Source organism: Salmo trutta, chromosome 23 (genome assembly GCF_901001165.1).
Source record: "Salmo trutta chromosome 23, fSalTru1.1, whole genome shotgun sequence".
In the NCBI taxonomy this organism is placed as follows: Eukaryota; Metazoa; Chordata; class Actinopteri; order Salmoniformes; family Salmonidae; genus Salmo; species Salmo trutta.
Genome location: NC_042979.1, coordinates 4,279,894 through 4,297,854, shown reverse-complemented (window position 1 = coordinate 4,297,854; position 17,961 = coordinate 4,279,894). Strand labels below are relative to the sequence as shown.

At 47.3% G+C, this 17,961-nt stretch overlaps 1 protein-coding gene across 1 annotated transcript in view; it reads left to right on the top strand.

Moving 5' to 3' along the window:
* The window catches only part of LOC115159117 (RAB6A-GEF complex partner protein 1), a 68,244-nt gene extending 51,714 nt beyond the window's left edge, over positions 1-16,530 (top strand). Inside the window, exons 5-27 of the mRNA XM_029708546.1 lie at positions 1,246-1,388; positions 1,843-1,979; positions 2,284-2,375; positions 3,132-3,220; positions 3,780-3,924; positions 4,195-4,405; positions 4,519-4,740; positions 4,914-4,952; positions 5,181-5,381; positions 5,614-5,774; positions 6,070-6,208; positions 6,722-6,829; positions 8,698-8,826; positions 9,039-9,203; positions 9,461-9,751; positions 9,941-10,084; positions 10,510-10,668; positions 11,332-11,468; positions 11,862-12,157; positions 12,331-12,546; positions 12,735-12,912; positions 13,248-13,436; positions 13,673-16,530. Of these exons, the coding sequence (XP_029564406.1) occupies positions 1,246-1,388; positions 1,843-1,979; positions 2,284-2,375; positions 3,132-3,220; positions 3,780-3,924; positions 4,195-4,405; positions 4,519-4,740; positions 4,914-4,952; positions 5,181-5,381; positions 5,614-5,774; positions 6,070-6,208; positions 6,722-6,829; positions 8,698-8,826; positions 9,039-9,203; positions 9,461-9,751; positions 9,941-10,084; positions 10,510-10,668; positions 11,332-11,468; positions 11,862-12,157; positions 12,331-12,546; positions 12,735-12,912; positions 13,248-13,436; positions 13,673-13,970 (3,889 nt within the window). The 3' untranslated portion in view covers positions 13,971-16,530. The remainder of the gene's footprint in view (positions 1-1,245; positions 1,389-1,842; positions 1,980-2,283; positions 2,376-3,131; positions 3,221-3,779; positions 3,925-4,194; positions 4,406-4,518; positions 4,741-4,913; positions 4,953-5,180; positions 5,382-5,613; positions 5,775-6,069; positions 6,209-6,721; positions 6,830-8,697; positions 8,827-9,038; positions 9,204-9,460; positions 9,752-9,940; positions 10,085-10,509; positions 10,669-11,331; positions 11,469-11,861; positions 12,158-12,330; positions 12,547-12,734; positions 12,913-13,247; positions 13,437-13,672) is intronic.
* Positions 16,531-17,961: the final 1,431 nt, after the last annotated feature.

Genomic DNA, 17,961 nt, shown 5'->3' with positions numbered 1-17,961 from the left:
CATACATACATACATACATACATACATACATACATACATACATACATGCATGCATACTGGAACTCCTACTGGACACTGAAGTGTGTTTTAAGTATGCAAGTAAACAAAAATGTTGTTTTACATTCTGGACTGGTGCATGGTCCGTACTTCAGCCACTGTGTACATTTTGTGCTGAAGAGATTTCCTCTTCTTCCCAAACCAATTTGTCAATTTGACTGCGGCAAATGATTTAACTGCGTATGGCTTCGCACATTCTTCCTCTAGTCCCTGTGGACTTCAGTAGGACATTAAAGATCTATCATCCTTGCGTTTTCTTTGTGTGGGGGTGTGTCTCTGTCTGTGTGTGGGGGTGTGTCACTGTCTGTGTGGGGGTGTGTCTGTGTGTGGGGGTGTGTCTCGCTCTCTCTGTGTGGGGGTGTGTCTCGCTCTCTCTGTGTGGGGGTGTGTGTGTGTGTGTGTGTGTGTGTGCACCCATCCTCCCAGTAGCCTGGCTTTAGAGCCGCATGCCTGGGGTGAACTGAGCAGAGCAGCTAAGCTCCAGTATTGTCCTTTTTGCTTGAGAAGGCCCATTCTCCAGAGAGTCCTGGTGGTTGTTGGCTCTAGAATGCCCCATTCTGCTCTGGAGAGATGAAGCCAAACCACAGTCAGATTACTGAGGCTAGGCTATCGGGTAGTCCTCAGTACTCACAGACCATCTGAGTACACTGGGACCACACGTTCCAGCCCGGTCCCTCTGCATCTCCCCAGGAGAATGACACTTATCTTTCTCTTCATCTGTCTCTCTTCTATTATCTGTCACTCTTCCTTTTATCCAACGTCTTCAATTTTCTGTCGCATACTCTCTTGCTCGCTCTTCATTTTCTACTCATTTCTGTTGCGCGAGCCCTCTCCCTCTGAATTTGACAGTCGCTTTGTTACATACTCGCTCTCTCACTTGTTCTTTCTCTCACTATGTCTTTCTAGCTGCGCTCCAGGCATGACAATGAGCGGGAGCGTTTATTTGAAGGACGGCGTTAAGGGGTCCGAGTGACTGTAGGAGAGGTGCTGGGTGCTTCTGATCTGCTGCCGTAAATCATTGTTTCGGGGCCTTCCTCTCAGATCCTCTATGGGGCTGCTTTAACATCCCCAGTGCATTCTCTCTCGCTCTCTTTCTTGTTGTTGTGTGGGAGACATTAAGGCCTGGTACTAGGAATAGATGTGCTCACAGCCGGGCGTCCTCTCTCTCTCTCTCTCTCTCTCCCCCAGTATTAAGTCTCTTCAGGAGGACTTGTTGGTGTCTACAGCTGATGGCTACCTCCACATCCTCCACTGGGACGGAGTCAGCAACGGCCGGAAGGCTATCAGTCTCTGCACCGTCCCCTTCTCCCTGGACCTTCAGTCAGCACGCGGTCAGTCACACTCACTGTATACCATCGTCTCCTCGCCACCCTCTTCCTACCTCGCCTACCAGTACCCACCCCGCCCGATCGCTCTCAACTAACCTGAACCTCTACCCATGTGTACATTTTGCAGTCGGGCTCAATCTACACCGTCCTCTCCCCACTACATCTATACATGTTTACATAAAAATGCAGCCATAGAGATTGTATCTTAACTGTCAGCCCAATTCAGATCTTTTTTCACACTCATTGGTCTTTTCACCCATGCCGTCAAATCGTTGCATATCAGATCTTTTTCAGAGCTGATCTGATTGACCGATTGGCAACAAACAAATCAAAGATCTGATTTGGGCTGCCTGTGTAAACGCAGCCGAAGTGTGGTCCCTACGTAGGCCGGAAGTCATATATGTGCGTAGTGTTTCTAGATGGATGTGTTTCTTCATGCGTTTTATTGCTTGTGCAGGTGGTCCGTCCCTGGATCTGGAGGGGCTGTACGTCAGAGACATGGAGTACTGTGTGACTCTGGATGGCTTTGCTGTGGTGCTTGACGACGGGAGGCTGGGATTCATCAGTCCTGTAGCCAGCAGGTTTACTGCGGAAGTAAGAGAAAGAAGTGTGTGTGTGTGTGTGTGTGTGTGTGTGTGTGTGTGTGTGAGATGCTTGACGATTGGCAGGCTAGAATTCATAAGAACGGTGGGAGAAGTGTTGTGTCGGGGCGTGTGCGTTTTTTTGCTGCGGGTCGCACACAGCCGTGTTCTGTAGGTCATGTTAAGCGTGTCTGTCAAGGGTTGAAGAAAAATGGGGGTGTGGGGGAAACAGGAAGTGAACGGTGGATGCGAGTGTTTGCCTGCGGTGTCGGGAGTGAAGTACAGTGATCTATCGGACTGTCTCTTGTCTCCTCCAGCAGCTGCAGGGCGTCTGGGCAGCAGATGTAACAGACGGCACGTGTGTGGCGGTCAACAATAAGTACAGGCTGATGGCGTTCGGTTGTGCCAGGTACGTGTGTCCTGCCAACATCAGTACAGGCCTGTGTAGCCACTTCCTCTATGCTGTTTAACTGGAATGCAAATGACAAAATCAGGAGATCCATGGTCCCACTGTTCAGTCAGTCAGTTAAGCAGGAGGTGTGTGTGTGTGTGTGTGTGTGTGTGTGTGTGTGTGTGTGTGTGTGTGAGAACGCACACAAGCTGGCAGATTGCACAAACCGTGAGAACCGCTTGTCAAACACACACCAATCACAAAGACAGACAGCAGATTATTTTGCTCACACACTGGCCTGCAGTGATGAGTTCAGCAGAGAGACCCGGAGTTCAGCAGAGAGACCCGGAGTTCAGCAGAGAGACCCGGAGTTCAGCAGAGAGACCCGGAGTTCAGCAGAGCGATAATGAGTCAATTACTGGCTGTGGGATTTGCAGCCTTTCTGTTCATTAAATACCTGCTCATTATTTCAGCGTTTTGTTTTTCATTTAGGAAACGTCGGCTAATTAATTGCTGGTACTCGGTATTAAACAAGATTGACATGAACTTGACTGCACAAGCGGCTGTTATGTGATATGCCTACTTCTGATGGGTCAGCATTATTCATTCATGTGTTGAATCCACTGACTGTGTTTGTGAATTTCAATTAGCTTTATTGGCGTTGGTACATATTGCCAAAGCACAATGTTACCTTAGAATGAAGAGGAATGAGTAATTATTAACATTTGTCTGTCTTTTAATTTGTCTGTCTCTCTCTCTCTCCCTCTGTTCCAGTGGCTCAGTATTGGTGTACATGATTGACACCACTACAGGATCCATGCAGCTCTCCCACAAGCTGGAGCTCACCCCAAAACACTTCCCCGGTATGTCTGTCTCTGACTGACCACCAGCTCATTTAGTGTTGACAGGTGAAAGTACACTTTTTATACAAACTAGTACTACCCGTCGGGTTTTAACACCGAATGATATCACATGATGTCTCTTTACGGTGCTGGTTTTTGACTCGAAAGTGCAAGTGATTCTATGTAGTAGTTCCCCCTCAACACATCAGCCATGAGGAACCATTGGTTTGTTTATGGTACACTCCTACCCCCTAGTGGTAGTGTGTGGTATGAAAGTACTGTGTAAAATCCTATTGACATTTTAAATGACCCTGAGCTAGATTACATCACAGGGATGTTTATTTTACACGGTACTGTATTATCTCTGTTGTCAAACAAGAGCACTGTTAAACCAAATAAACCATACTACTGTAAAAGCAGAGTTGTGGTCACTTCCACTTCAATTCAGGAAGTAAACCACCATCCTATTCTAGTTTTCCTCATTTGAAATGAATTGACTGAATGGAATTGACTCGACTGTATCACTGAAAGGATTTCTGTCTGACCCGTCGCCGTGTCCGTATCGAATCTCCCTCCTCAGACGTGTGGAACAAGACGGGCGCGGTGACGCTGATCCGCTGGTCCCCCGACTACAGCGTTGCCATGGTGACCTGGGAGTGCGGCGGGCTGTCTTTGTGGAGCGTGTTCGGAGCGCACCTCATCTGTACGCTCGGGGAGGACTTTGCGTGAGTGACGAGACAACGGTCTTCTTTATTCTTCCTCTGTTGGCCTTCGTTTTCCTCCTTCCCCCTCAAGGACTCCGCAGCCGTAGTACAATTCACGTCGCTGTCGTCTTGTCAGCTACGCTCTATGATGCAGGCTCTCATACAGTATAGATTTGAGCAGGCATCATCCCGAATGGGACAACAACAAAAAACGGCGCAAAATCGTATCTTTTTCTCCTTGCGGTTGTGTTTCTTATAAACCCTTCTCTCTGACTACGGTCTCAACCCCAGGTATCGGTCAGACGGCACTAAAAAGGATCCTATAAAGATCAGCTCTATGTGCTGGGGAGCAGAAGGCTACCACCTGTGGGTCATCACCAGTAAAGAGGAAGCGGAGCTTGTAGAGAACATGGAGGAGGCTCCACCTCCTACCCAGACCAAGCAGGCGGGAATACTGCAGTTCCACTTCATCAAAAGCGCCCTCACCGTTAATCCCTGCACGGTGAGTTTATAGACAATGCACACATTCCTGACACCAACCAATTTCATGTAAAATACTGATATGTTGCAAACATATTGATTATTCGTTGATTCCCTGTTGCCTGTCCCTCCCAGAGTAACCAGGAGCAGGTTTTACTACATGGGGAAGACCGTCTGTACCTGACGTGTGGTGACCCCACCCAAGTCCCATCCAGCAGCTCAGATGGCCCTCACCCCCATAACCTCGCCCATGGCCTGGAGGGCAGCCCCCTTCACCACCGCTCCGCCCCCTCACCCAACTCCATCTCTCAGGGACTCAGCACTTTACTGGGACACAAGCACTGGCACGTGGTCCAGGTACAAGCTCATAAACGTCTTCATTCATTTCCAATTCAAAAAGCGTTATTGTCCGTTAGCTGGCTATCTAATTCAAATGTTGCGTCGATATGTTAAATGTGAAGCTTAACAAGTTAGAAATGATGTTTAGTATCCTGTCAGTCAAACTATCCTGTGTTTTTCCTCTGTCGTAGATTCACTGCACATACCTAGAGAGCAATTGGCCTATACGGGTGAGTCGGTGTGTGAAATACTTCTACGTCTGTCCTTAGGGATAAGTATTCAGTGTGTGTGTGTGTGTGTGTGTGGCTACATAAAACCATGTTAACCTGAGTTGTCAAATGAATGCAGTTTTTCCAGATACCCAATGTCGTCATGTGCACTTAGCCTGCTATATCTATAGCTTCTAATGTGTGTGTGTGTGTGTGTGTGTGTGTGTGTGTGTGTGTGTGTGTCTCTAGTTTGCAGCCATAGACACAGCGGGCCAGTGCATAGCGGTGGCAGGGAGACGTGGATTTGCACATTACTCCATGTCCTCCAGGAAATGGAAGCTGTTTGGGAACATCACTCAGGAGCAGAACATGACCGTGACCGGGGGGCTGGCCTGGTGGAAGGACTTTGTTGTTGTTGCGTGTTACAATTTCATCGACCAGCAAGAAGAGGTAAGACGGCATAACACAGATGGATAACGTTCAGGAACAATACTACTTTAAAAAAATACATTTTACACCACCCTATTCTGAACACGTATGGGTCAAATTTGCATGGACAAATTGATTGAGAACGTGCGATTGTTTGCTCACGAGCTCAGTTCAACTGGCCGATTTGATGGATTGACAAAGTGAACAGCTGTACTTTCTCTCCTCCTCCGTCGTTTCTCCCCTCCCGGTGTAGCTGCGTCTGTACCTCCGGTCGTCCAACCTGGACAATGCCTTCGCCTCCGTCGCCAAGCTGCACTCGGACACTCTGCTGCTCAATGTGTTCAGAGACCTGATCGTCCTGTTCAGAGCAGACTGCTCCATCTGCCTCTACAGCATCGAGAGGAGACACGACGGGTAGGGAGAGACGAACACGCTTAGGACAGGCGCAGGCATCATACAACAAGAAAGAAAACTCTCACACACAACATTTATTAGCAGGCAGGACGAGACCGGTAGGGAAGATCACCTGACAGAGGTCTCGGATGATAATCAATAGTGTTGTGAAAAGAAATTGACATGAGAACTTTAGAAAAATCCAATAATACTTATCACATGCCATTGGTTGGGGCTTTAACTGGGGGGGGGGGGGGGGGGGGCTTTACAAAGGTCCTATCCAATGCTATTAGTAGCATGTTGTCTTTCTCTGAAGGCCCAACCCGTCAGCCTGTGTTGAGCTGCTTCAGGAGGTGTCCATGTCCCGCTACATCCCCCATCCTGCCCTGGTGGTGTCCGTCACCCTCACCTCGGTACGCACAGAGACCGGCATCGCGCTCAAAGCCCCACAGCAGGTACTGCTTCAATACACACGTGAAATCCCATCAAAAGCCCGTCTCTTCAGACATCGGCGTGGCTCTTCCTACCACTGCCCTCCCTGCTCCTAGCGCTTTTCTTTCACCAGTGTTGATTTAGCAGAGGGGTCTCCGACCCCTGTTCCCGGAGAGCTACCGTCCTGTAGGTTTTCACTCCAACCCTAATCTAGCACCACTGATTCTAATAATCAGCTGGTTGATAAGCTGAGTCAGGTTAGTTAGAGCTGGGGTTGGAGCGAAGAAACCTACAGGAGGGTAGCTCTCCAGGAACAGGGTTGGAGCGAAGAAACCTACAGGAGGGTAGCTCTCCAGGAACAGGGTTGGAAGAGCCCTGATTTAGCAGCTATTTTGAACAGAGTTTTAATTTGCGCTGGTTGTGATGTCTTTTAAACCTACTTTAGTGAATGCACTGATTTGTGAATCACTCTGGATAAATGTGCTAAGTTGTTCAAATGTGAAGAGTACTAATTTGTGTCTCTGTCGCTGTAATAGGCCTGTATGGCAGAGAGCATCATGCTGAACCTGGCTGGCCAACTCATCATGCTACAGAGAGACCGTTCTGGACCACAGGTACGAGAGAAGGAAGACCAGAAGAAACTGGTGAGTCACTCTCTCGCTCGCGCACACACACACACACACACACACACACACACACACACACACACACACACACACAGTATCAGTCAAAAGTTTGGACACCTACTCATTCAAGGGTTTTTCTTTATTTTGACTATTTTCTACATTGTAGAATAATAGTGAGTGCATCAAAACTATTAAATAACACGTATGGAATCATGTAGTAACCAAAAAAGTGATAAACAAATCAAAATATATTTGAGATTCTTCAAAGTAGCCACCTTTTGCCTTGATGACCGTTTTGCACACTCTTGGCATTCTCTCAACCAGCTTCATGAGGTAGTTACATGGAATGCATTTCAATTAACAGGTGTGCCTTGTTAAAAGTTAATTTGTGGAATTTCTTTCCTTAATGCGTCTGAGCCAATCAGTTGTTGTGACAAGATAGGGGTGGTAAACCGAAGATAGCCCTATTTGGTAAAAGACCAAGCCCATATTACGGCAAGAACAGCTCAAATAAGCAAATAGAAACTACAGTCTGTTACTTTAAGACATGAAGGTCAGTCAATCAGGAACATTTCAAGAACTTTGAAAGTTTCTTCAAGTGCAGTCGCAAAAACCATGAAGCGCTATGATGAAACTGGCTCTCATGAGGACCGCCACAGGAAAGGAAGACCCAGAGTTACCTCTGCTGCAGTTACCAGCCTAAATAAATGTTTCAGAGTTCAAGTAACAGACACATCTCAACATCAACTGTTCAGAGGAGACTGCGTGAATCAGGCCTTCATGGTCGAATTGCTGCATATAAACCACTACTCAAGGACACCAATAATAAGAAGAGACTTGCTTGGGCCAAGAAACATGAGCAATGGACATTAGACCGGTGGAAATCTGTCCTTTGGTCTGATGAGTCCAAATATGAGATTTTTGGTTCCAACTGCCACGTCTTTGTGAGACGCAGAGTAGGTGAACGGATGATCCCCGCATGTGTGGTTCCCACCGTGAAGCATGGAGGAGGTGGTGTGATGGTGCTTTGCTGGTGACACTATCTGTGAATTATTTAGAATTCAAGGCACACTTAACCAGCATGGTCACCACAGCATTCTGCAGCGATACGCCATCCCATCTGGTTTGCGCATAGTGGGACTATCATTTGATTTCAACAGGACAATGATCCAGCACACCTCCAGGCTGTGTAAGGGCTATTTGACCAAGAAGGAGAGTGATGGAGTGCTACATCAATTGACCTGGCCTCCACAATCACCTGACCTCAACCCAATTGAGATGGTTTGGGATGAGTTGGACTGAAAAGTGAAGGAAACGCAGCCAACAAGTGCTCAGCATATGTGGGAACTCCTTCAAGACTGTTGGAAAAGCATTCCTCATGAAGCTGGTTGAGAGAGTGCCAAGTGTGTGCAAAGCTGTCAAGGCAAACGGTGACTACTTTGAAGAATCTGAAATATAAAATATACTTTGATTTGTTTAACACATTTTTGGTTACTACATGATTCCATATGTGTTATTTCATAGTTTTGTCTTTACTATTATTCTACAATGTAGAAAATCCCTTGAATGTGTCTAAACATTTGACTGGTACTGTACACACCTACTTTACCTACATACTCTACCTACCTACTTTTCGGGCTGTATAGCCTACTCCTACATTCATTGTCATGCTATACAGCACAACCAGATCTGGGACCGGGACTAAGTCACCCCCCACCCCCTTGTAATAGTTGTCTTTGTCTCGTCATAATACATATATTGATAGCTTTAATTTGTCATACTTGATACTGTCATTGTCCATGTAGATCTATAGCATCTTACCCGCCGGCCACAGTATGCACTGTGGTGCGTGTATGCTAACCTGGTGTGTCGCTCTCTGTTTCTAGCTGCCGTTCTGTCCTCCCGTGGTTCTGGCTCAGTGTGTAGAGAACGTGTGGACGACCTGTCGCAGCAACAAGAAGAAGCGCCACCTGCTGGAGGCTCTGTGGCTGTCCTGTGGCGAGGCCGGAATGAAGGTGTGGCTGCCGCTTCTGTTTATTGAAATGAAACACTTGTTGTTGTTATTCAAATCTGCACATCCTTCAACAACAAAAAAAACACATGTATGGTTACATTGGAAGGAATTTGAAGGGTTATGTATGTCGGTGTGTTTCATGATCTACTTGTTAGTCCCGAGCATATTATTCAATGCTGCAACGCGATTGTTTTAATTGTACCTTTTCAAAAGGTGTGGCTGCCCCTGTTCCCGCGGGACCACCGTAAGCCCCACTCGTTCCTGTCCCGGCGCATCATGCTCCCCTTCCACATCAACATCTACCCCCTGGCCGTGCTGTTTGAAGACGCCCTGGTGCTGGGGGCATCTAATGAGACCGTGCTCTACGACGGCCTGCAGGTACTGTAGTAGGAGTATTATAGTACTATTATATTGGAGTTATTACAGTAATAGTATTATCTGGTGCTGAGGGTTGGCAATGAGAACCTGATCTCCGACGGCCTGCAAGTAACCGAGGGGGGGCTGATATCAAATCCTAGATACCATCTCTTGACGTTGTGCCAAGGCTCTTAACGCCTACAAACTGCTCATGCGCTCTACAACTTTACAAATCACTGTCTCTGTGCGAATAAAGTAATCATTGTGTTCTTCTGCAGGGTCCCAGAGAGGGCCGGGAGCCTCTTGAGGTGATGTTCCCTTACTGCACGGTGGAGAGGACCTCCCAGATCTACCTCCACCACATCCTGCGTCAGCTACTAGTGCGGAACCTGGGAGAGCAGGCCCTGCTCCTGGCCCAGTCCTGCGCAGGGCTCCCCTACTTCCCCCACGTCATGGAGCTCATGGTCCACGTGGTGCTGGAGGAGGAGGCCACATCCCGGGAGCCCATCCCCGACCCGCTGCTGCCCACCGTGGCCAAGTTCATCACCGAGTTCCCCCTGTTCCTCCAGGTAAGAGAGCGATGTTGATGGAGGAGTAGTTAATGAACGAAACCTAGGCTGTGTGTGAAATGGCATCCCAGCTTTGTGTTTGAATCCTCCGTGATTTTTAATGCGTATATTGTCGTACTCCGCTGAGGCAACGCTTATGTATTTTCAACTGAATTAATTCCTTTATTCATTCATGTTTTCTTCCTCCAGACCATCGTGCACTGCGCCAGGAAGACGGAGTACGCCCTGTGGAACTACCTGTTTGCTGCCGTGGGCAACCCCAAGGATCTGTTTGAGGAATGTCTGATGGCTCAGGACCTGGATACAGCAGCATCCTATCTCATCATACTGCAGGTATCTACATATACTCCCCTATCTCATCATACTGCAGGTATCTACATATACTCCCCTATCTCATCATACTGCAGGTATCTACATATACTCCCCTATCTCATCATACTGCAGGTATCTACATATACTCCCCTATCTCATCATACTGCAGGTATCTACATATACTCCCCTATCTCATCATACTGCAGGTATCTACATATACTCCCCTATCTCATCATACTGCAGGTATCTACATATATTCCCCTATCTCATGGTACTGTAAGATTTCTATCCCGTAAGCCAGAGGCACATTATTTAGTAATGTGACTGGTATCAGGTATAGGGCGAGGGTTGGGGCTCCGGTTAGGATTGGAGCTACTGTATTGTGAGGGTTGGAGCCAGGGTATGTCGTAAATGTTTTGTATTGATAATGTAACTGTGTTGTCTAGAACATGGAGGTTCCAGCGGTGAGCAGGCAGCACGCTACACTGCTCTTCAACACGGCTCTGGAGCAGGGCAAGTGGGACCTCTGTCGTCACATGATCCGATTCCTCAAGGCCATTGGCTCTGGGGAGATGGAGACCCCGCCTCCAACACCAACCACTCAGGTATCGGAGAGAACTAATTCAAACTCGCTACTTCTGCTCTGTCTTCTACCTCTGTCTCTTTTTCTCGCTCTCACTTACCTCTCCTTTTCTAGCTTTCTGTGAGTCAGAGGGCTTCTTTGGAATTGTGGTGGAGCTAAATCTCTAAGCGGCTAGACTAATCTATGGGGATGATATTAAAGATGGCCTAAGAATACTGTAGAACGACTGCTATTAAGGCTACTGCCTCACATCCACCTCTCTCTGTTTAAGCAATAAGGCCCGACGGGGGTGTGATATATGGCCAGTATACCACGGCTAAGGCCTGGATTCAGCCCTTAGCCGGGGTTTATGGGCCATATACCACAAACCCCCGAGGTGCCTTATTGCTATTATGAACTGGTTACCAACGTAATTAGACCAGTACATTTATAAAAAAATATATATTTTTTTGTATGGTATATGATCTGGTATACCATGGCCTTCAGCATTCAGGGCTCGAACCACCCGGTTTATAATTGGATATAAACTGGCTATACTGTATATTTGTCTTTTGAGTATACGCCTGCTGTTTCAGTGGCTTACTGGATGAGTTTTCCCTCCTGATTATGAGCACATTGTTGGAAAAGTAGATTGGAATTTGAAGGCTTTCCATATAGTGATCGGTTGATGTATTCCTCTCAACAGGAACCCAGTTCCACGGGAGGCTTCGAGTTCTTCAGGAACCGCAGCATCAGTCTGTCCCAGTCAGCGGACAGCATCCCCGCTGGGAAGTTTAACCTACAGAAGACCTTCAGCATGCCCTCTGGGCCCTCCACTAAAGGGTACGGATACTGTTATTCTAATAAAATATTCAATTCAACAGATTTTAGTCAAAGAGACTTAAAGTACAGCGAGTGCGTACATTTTTAGCATATCTGTGTATGTGTGATCCTCGCAGGAGTTAAACACACGACCTTGGCGTTGATAGCCCTTCTCTTCTATCCACTGAGCCAGACAGGCCAACTACTGCTGGGCTCCAGTTCTCAAGTTCAAATGAACAATGATGATGATGATAACATAACATGTAGTAATTATATAAAGGATTAGTAGGCTGTTATCTATTTTGCTTAATTAATTGGATGGAGTTGAGACCAGCTTCGTGGTATTCGTGCTACTGGCCTTTCCCATCATACCTGTAATAGCTCTTCCATCTCTTCCGTGTGTCCTCTCTCTAGGTCCGAGCGCTGGAGTAAGGACAGTGACTGTGCTGAGAACATGTACATAGACATGATGTTATGGCGTCACGCCCGGCACCTCCTGGAGCAGGTCCGCCTCAAAGACCTGGGCTGCTTCTCCGCCCAGCTGGGCTTCGAGCTGATTGGCTGGCTGTGCCGGGAGCGCACTCGGGTGGCGCGGGTCGATGACTTTGTCATGGCGCTGAAGTGTCTCCACAAGGACTTCCTGTGGCCGTTTCCTGTCATCCCAGCATGCTCGATCAGCTCGCCCTTCAAGAACGGACACCGCAAGACGGGTGAGGGTCTGGTGCGGGGGGGGGGGGTGTGTGTGTGTGTGTGCCCTCAGCTGTGGTTGTCGGTCTCCCCAGTCAACTTCCCCTAACCCATTTCTTTGTAAGTGTGTTCAGTGTGCCAACCTTGATGAGTTAGTATGACGAAGTTCCTGTATGTGTGTTTCTCCCTCCTCCAGTGCTGAGCCAGCGGCTGCTAAAGTCCCAGTCAGCAGACAGCCTGTTGAACAGCGACATGGACACAGCGCCCCCGCAGGCCTCAGCACGCAACAGCAACCACACCTGGCTGGACGGTCTAGGGGCACTGGGGCCGGAGCCTAAAGAGATGAACACAACCTCTTCCCACGGGGGGCCACAGACACAGGAGGCCTTCCTCTCTCCACTCACTAACAAAAGTTAGTGGCCCTCCTCTTCAGGATTCACTTGTCATCTCTCTCCCCCTCTCTCTCTCCACATCTGCTTCTCGCTTTCTCTCTACCAGGCTCTCTCATTTTCTGTCTTCTTATCCCTTTACCTCTTCTTCTAAATTCTCTCCGGTCATCTCTCCCTCCCTTATTCTCACTCCATTCCTCTCCCCCCCCAGCGGAGGAGTGCAGTATCGGTTCGGCCACAGACCTGACAGAGACCAGCAGCATGGTGGATGGAGACTGGACCATGGTGGATGAGAACTTCTCCACTCTGAGTCTGACCCAGTCTGAGCTGGAACACATCTCCATGGAGCTGGCTAACAAGGGGCCTCACAAGTCCCAGGTCCAGCTACGGTAAGACGGTTATCCTCTCCGGTCTTCTCTATTAGGTGCTACAAAATACTCCTAAATACTCACCCCACCTACCATCCCAACCTAGCTGGATTTATGGCTGTGGTGACCTATTCTGCTTGTTGGTTTCGTATGTAGGTTTGTGTATATCTTGTGTGATTTTGTTACCCTTTGTTTGTGTGTCCTTGGGTAGGTTTCTCAGACACAGATTAAGCCTATTCTGGACTAAAATGTTCTAAATGGAGAATCTCCAATGAACGTGATTCTTAATGTAGGACTAGGTGTAATCTGTCTAATCTGCCCCTTCTGTACCATTCCTGATCTCGTTCTGTCCTCAGCTACCTGCTGCATGTGTTCATGGAGGCGGGCTGTCTGGAGTGGTGTGTTGTGATTGGTCTGATCCTGAGAGAGGTCACGGTCATCAAGCAGGTGGTCAACTTCCTGGACAGCCCAGAGGTTCCTCCTGAGACCGTCAAAAGTATCCGCTCCGGCCTGCTGGGAGTCGATGCGTGGGCCTCCACAGACTGGTTAGTCTATCGCTCTTTCTTTACTTTCTATCTCTGTCGATCTCGCTCTTTTGCTCTCGCTCTGTCTCTCTCTGTCTCTCTCTCTCTCTCTCTTACTTAGCTAGGAGAACTGTTGCTGCACATGTGTGCCCATGTCTATGACAAAAATTCAATGAATGCTTGAAATGGCTATGAATATTATTATGACTACTGACTCCCTCGCTCTCCTCTCCTCCTCCTCCTCCTCCTCCCTGTAGCCTGGGCTATAAACCCTTCCTGAACCTGATCCGGCCCCAGCTGCAGAAGCTAATAGAGACTGCTGTGGAGCAGGTCCAGCCTGAAGCCTTCCAACCAGGGGCTTCCAACCCCAACTCCAAGCTGACTGAGCCCCAGCCCGGATGCCCCAGGGCAGAGGACAGTAGAGGGCCTGCTCCCTTGGGCCTGGCCCTGCCCTTGGAGCCCTCTGGAGGGTTAGTGACAGAGGACGGAGGAGCTCCAGAGGAGCAGGAGGAGCAGGCGGCAGACGAGGGGGCATATGACTGCACCCTATCCTGACGTGCCCTGTCCTGACCTGGGTCGTGTTCATTAGCCACCAAACGGAAGAAAATGGGCTGAAACAGGGAGGGACTACATAAACCGTTTTTGCTACGGTGTGTGCCCTAATGACTACAGCCCTGTCCTAACCTCTGACCTTGCTGGGCAGGTGAAGGGGTGTGGTGCGGGTGTGTGTGATGGGACACAGGATGAGAAGGAGGAGGAGGAAGGGATCCTCAAAGACTGAATACTCTGCATTGTGGGTCTAGAACCAGTTTGTTGGCTGATGTGGACCCAGATATGTTACATCGACCGTGTGTGTGTGTGTGTGTGTGTGTGTGTGTGTGTGTGTGTGAGAGTATATGCTTGTCCATGTGAGGCTTTTGTGTATTACCATACTTTGGGTGTAAAACACAAGGAAGCTCTCCATTTGTTTCTCTCCTGTCCGCATACTCATCCATCCCAGTGCTGGAACCGGTTCTGAGTGAGCGGAGTGGAGTGGGCTGCTCCTGTGGTTTGAGTGTCAGTATTATTCACTTGATTATGGACGTGAGTCACTGCAAACAACGCTTGCCAGGACACAGCCAATTCATAGCACCCAAACAAAAACAGAGGCTTACCGAAGATAGCCATACTGTACGACAGGTGGTTTAAACCTCTACATTCATTCTACTTCCCATGTATTCTTTTTAAAGAATTTGATCACAGACCAAGTTTTTGCAGATTATGAGTTTGGGCTAGTCAGGCTTTATTCTGGAATGAAGTGTTCGAGCACAAAGCAGGCAGTTTGTTGCAATTTAGCTTTTTACCAAAATGTGCTTTTCAGATCAGAGAATTGCTCGCTGTCAGTGTTGTGGTCTCGGCTAGGCTTTAGTGTCTGTCTAGGTATAAATGTATGCTGCTCGGCTGGCTTTTCTGTGGGATGTGAGCGAATTCCCAGTCAGATCACCGTGACGACTTGTTAGCGAGAGCACAATGAACAAAAAGCATCCGTAATATTCTCCGACAGACCTGTCACACATGAACCTTTATTGGCAGCCATTCCGCAGAACTGAACAGTTAAACCTTTCTATTCTTTTCACAGTTTGTACAAACGTCTAGTGTACTTTTGCTGTGGAGTAAGTTCAAGTATAACTTTGGTACTTTTGGCAAGAAACCGCCCCTGAAACCAACGAACTGTGTGCTGGACATTTTACGAGATGCATGTTGTGCAAGGGGAGGTGTCTCATATTTTCATACCTCATAGTGTACAGTGGATTTTAAGATATTTTATGATACCTTTGTCAATAATGTGATGGTATTCTTCTACATCTATAGTATTCATTTAGGAAATGATGTCCCCTTATTACAATGCTAGACTGTGGCGTGAGAATTCTCTTGGTCGAGAGCGAAGACGTGTGTGTGTGTGTGTGTGTGATGATCTGGATTGGTCATGTATGTTGTTGACGAGGGCCTAATAAGCCCTCAACCGGGGGAAGGCAGGTAGCCTCGAGGTTAGAGCGTTGGGCCAGTAAGCGAAAGGTTGCTGGTTTAAATACCGGAAACCGACAAGGTGATAAAAATCTGTTGCTGTGCCCTTGAGCAAGGCACTTAACCATAATTACTCCTGTTGCGCTGTACGATGGTGACCCTGGCTGTGACCCCCGAGGGGAGTTCGGATATGCCAAAAAAAACAAAAAAACATTTCCATTACAAACGTGTGCAACAGAACAAATATAAGCGCCCCTCAAATGAATTAAACCAAACCATGACTGACTCCTGAAGGGAGAATCTAACCATATCTGACGACAAACCAAATTATTATGATGATCCTGACCCGCATCTTCACACACACACACACTTGGCTCGAGAATTTAAACATTACTGCTCAATTAATTGGCTTCGGTCCTGTGGGGGATCCAATGGGAAGCAAACCATAGGAGAAACAAAACTGTATTCATTCACTTTATATTGATATGCCAGAGTTCACTTTTATTCGCCCCTTTTGTAAAGACAAGAAAACAATTTGTGTTAACTTAACGTCATATATCATTATCGCTTTTTAAGGTAGGATTGTGTTCATCTCCCATCAGTGATCTTTGTCTTGCCTTGGGAATTGCTGTGGAGTTGAAGAGGTCCTGGACTCTTTAATGTATTCAGAATGAATATTCCCATAGTTTCTATAAGGACGTCGGTCTATAGCGTCTTGGTCGTTATCACCGTGGTAACGTACCAAAACCTTGATCACAAGCGGTGATACTGATAACAGTGACTTTAAGAGAGCCTCCAACACAGAAGCGGCTGTGTGTGTACGATGTAAAACTGCAAAGACCAAGTGTTATTGCATCTGTTAATGATTTATATTGTTGACTTAAGTACAGTATCCTCACATGGAATCAAGCTTTTATGATGCCGAGTGTTATTCTTATTTATTGGTTGTGTTATTACTATTCTAAATAGTCATTTTTTATTATTCAAATGGTTTTTATTTTGGCTATATCAAAGCAGCTAATCAAGAACTATTTAATTGCGTTTGCCTCAACATACTGTAGTCATCGGAGTCTTTAGACCCGGGCCCATATCCCACCGCCTGACACGAAAAGAGCTCTCCACCTAAAACGGGGCGTCAGTTCATTTACGCGTCTGAGTAGGAGTGCTAGGTTCAGTTTTGCGTTTCGGATCATAATGTATAAGATTACATGGACAAGGCGGATCCGAGTTGAATCTGGTGTGTTTGTCCAGGGCTACAGCAAAAATGCTGTTTGGGGGTACTTGAGGAGTTGAGGAACGTGTATCAAATCAAATTTCATTTGTCACATGCGCTGAATGCAACAGGTGTAGACCTTACAGTGAAATGCTTACTTACAAGCCCTTAACCAACAAGGCAGTTTTAAGAAATAAAGTAAGAAATAATTAAAGAGCAGCAGTAAAATAACAATAGCGAGGCTATATACAGGGGGTACTGGTACGGCATCAATGTGTGGGGGGGCACCAATAGTCTGGGCAGCCATTTCATTAGATGTTCAGGAGTCTTATGGCTTGGTGGTAGAAGCTGTTCAGAAGCCTCTTGGATCTAGACTTGGCGCTCCGGTACCTCTTTCCGTGCAGTAGGAGAGAAAACAGTCTATGACTAGGGTGGCTGGAGTCTTTTTGACAATTTTTAGGGCTTTCCTCTGACACCGCCTGGTATAGAGGTCCTGGATGGCAATAAGCTTGGCCCCAGTGATATACTGGGCTGTACACATTACCCTCTGTAGTGCCTCGCGGTCAGAGGCCAAGCAGTTGCCATACCAGGCAGTTATGCAACCCGTCAGGATGCTCTCGATGGTGCAGCTGTAGAACATTTTGAGCATCTGAGGACCCATGCCAAATCTTTTCAGTCTCCTGAGGGGGAATAGGTTTTGTCATGCCCTCTTCACGACTGTCTTGGTGTGCTTGTTAATTTGTTCGTAACGTGGACGCTCTCAAGATGCTCCACTACATCCCCGTCGATGAGAATGGGGGGGGGTGCACTCGGTCCTCCTTTTCCTGTTGTCCACATTCATCTCCTTTGTCTTGATCATGTTGAGGGAGAAGTTGTTGTCCTTGCACCACACGGTCAGGTCTCTGACCACCTCCCTATAGGCTGTCTCGTCGTTGTCTGATCTAGGATCAGATCCCCCTTGTCCATTATACATTATGATCTGAGAAGCAAAATGGATCCTAGCACTCCTACTCTGAGACGCTTTATGAATAGGGGCCCAGGGATACTCGAGGACTGGAATTTGGAAAACACTGCTCTAGACAACTGTTAGTGCTCCGAACACAGCGGTTCTGTTTAACTTACTGTGCATGTAGGCTATGTTCCTCTATTATATTAGGTCCCTACAACTACAGAAAGTACAGCAATGGTGTCCACTTACTTACAGTAAGTACATCAGTATTAAATTGTGCAATTCTGAAATGTTACTTTGTTTCAGCTTTATCATGTTTTTTAATTTTTTTCTATTTTAATCCTTTTATTTTCACTTTTCAGCCTTTATTTGCATTCTCT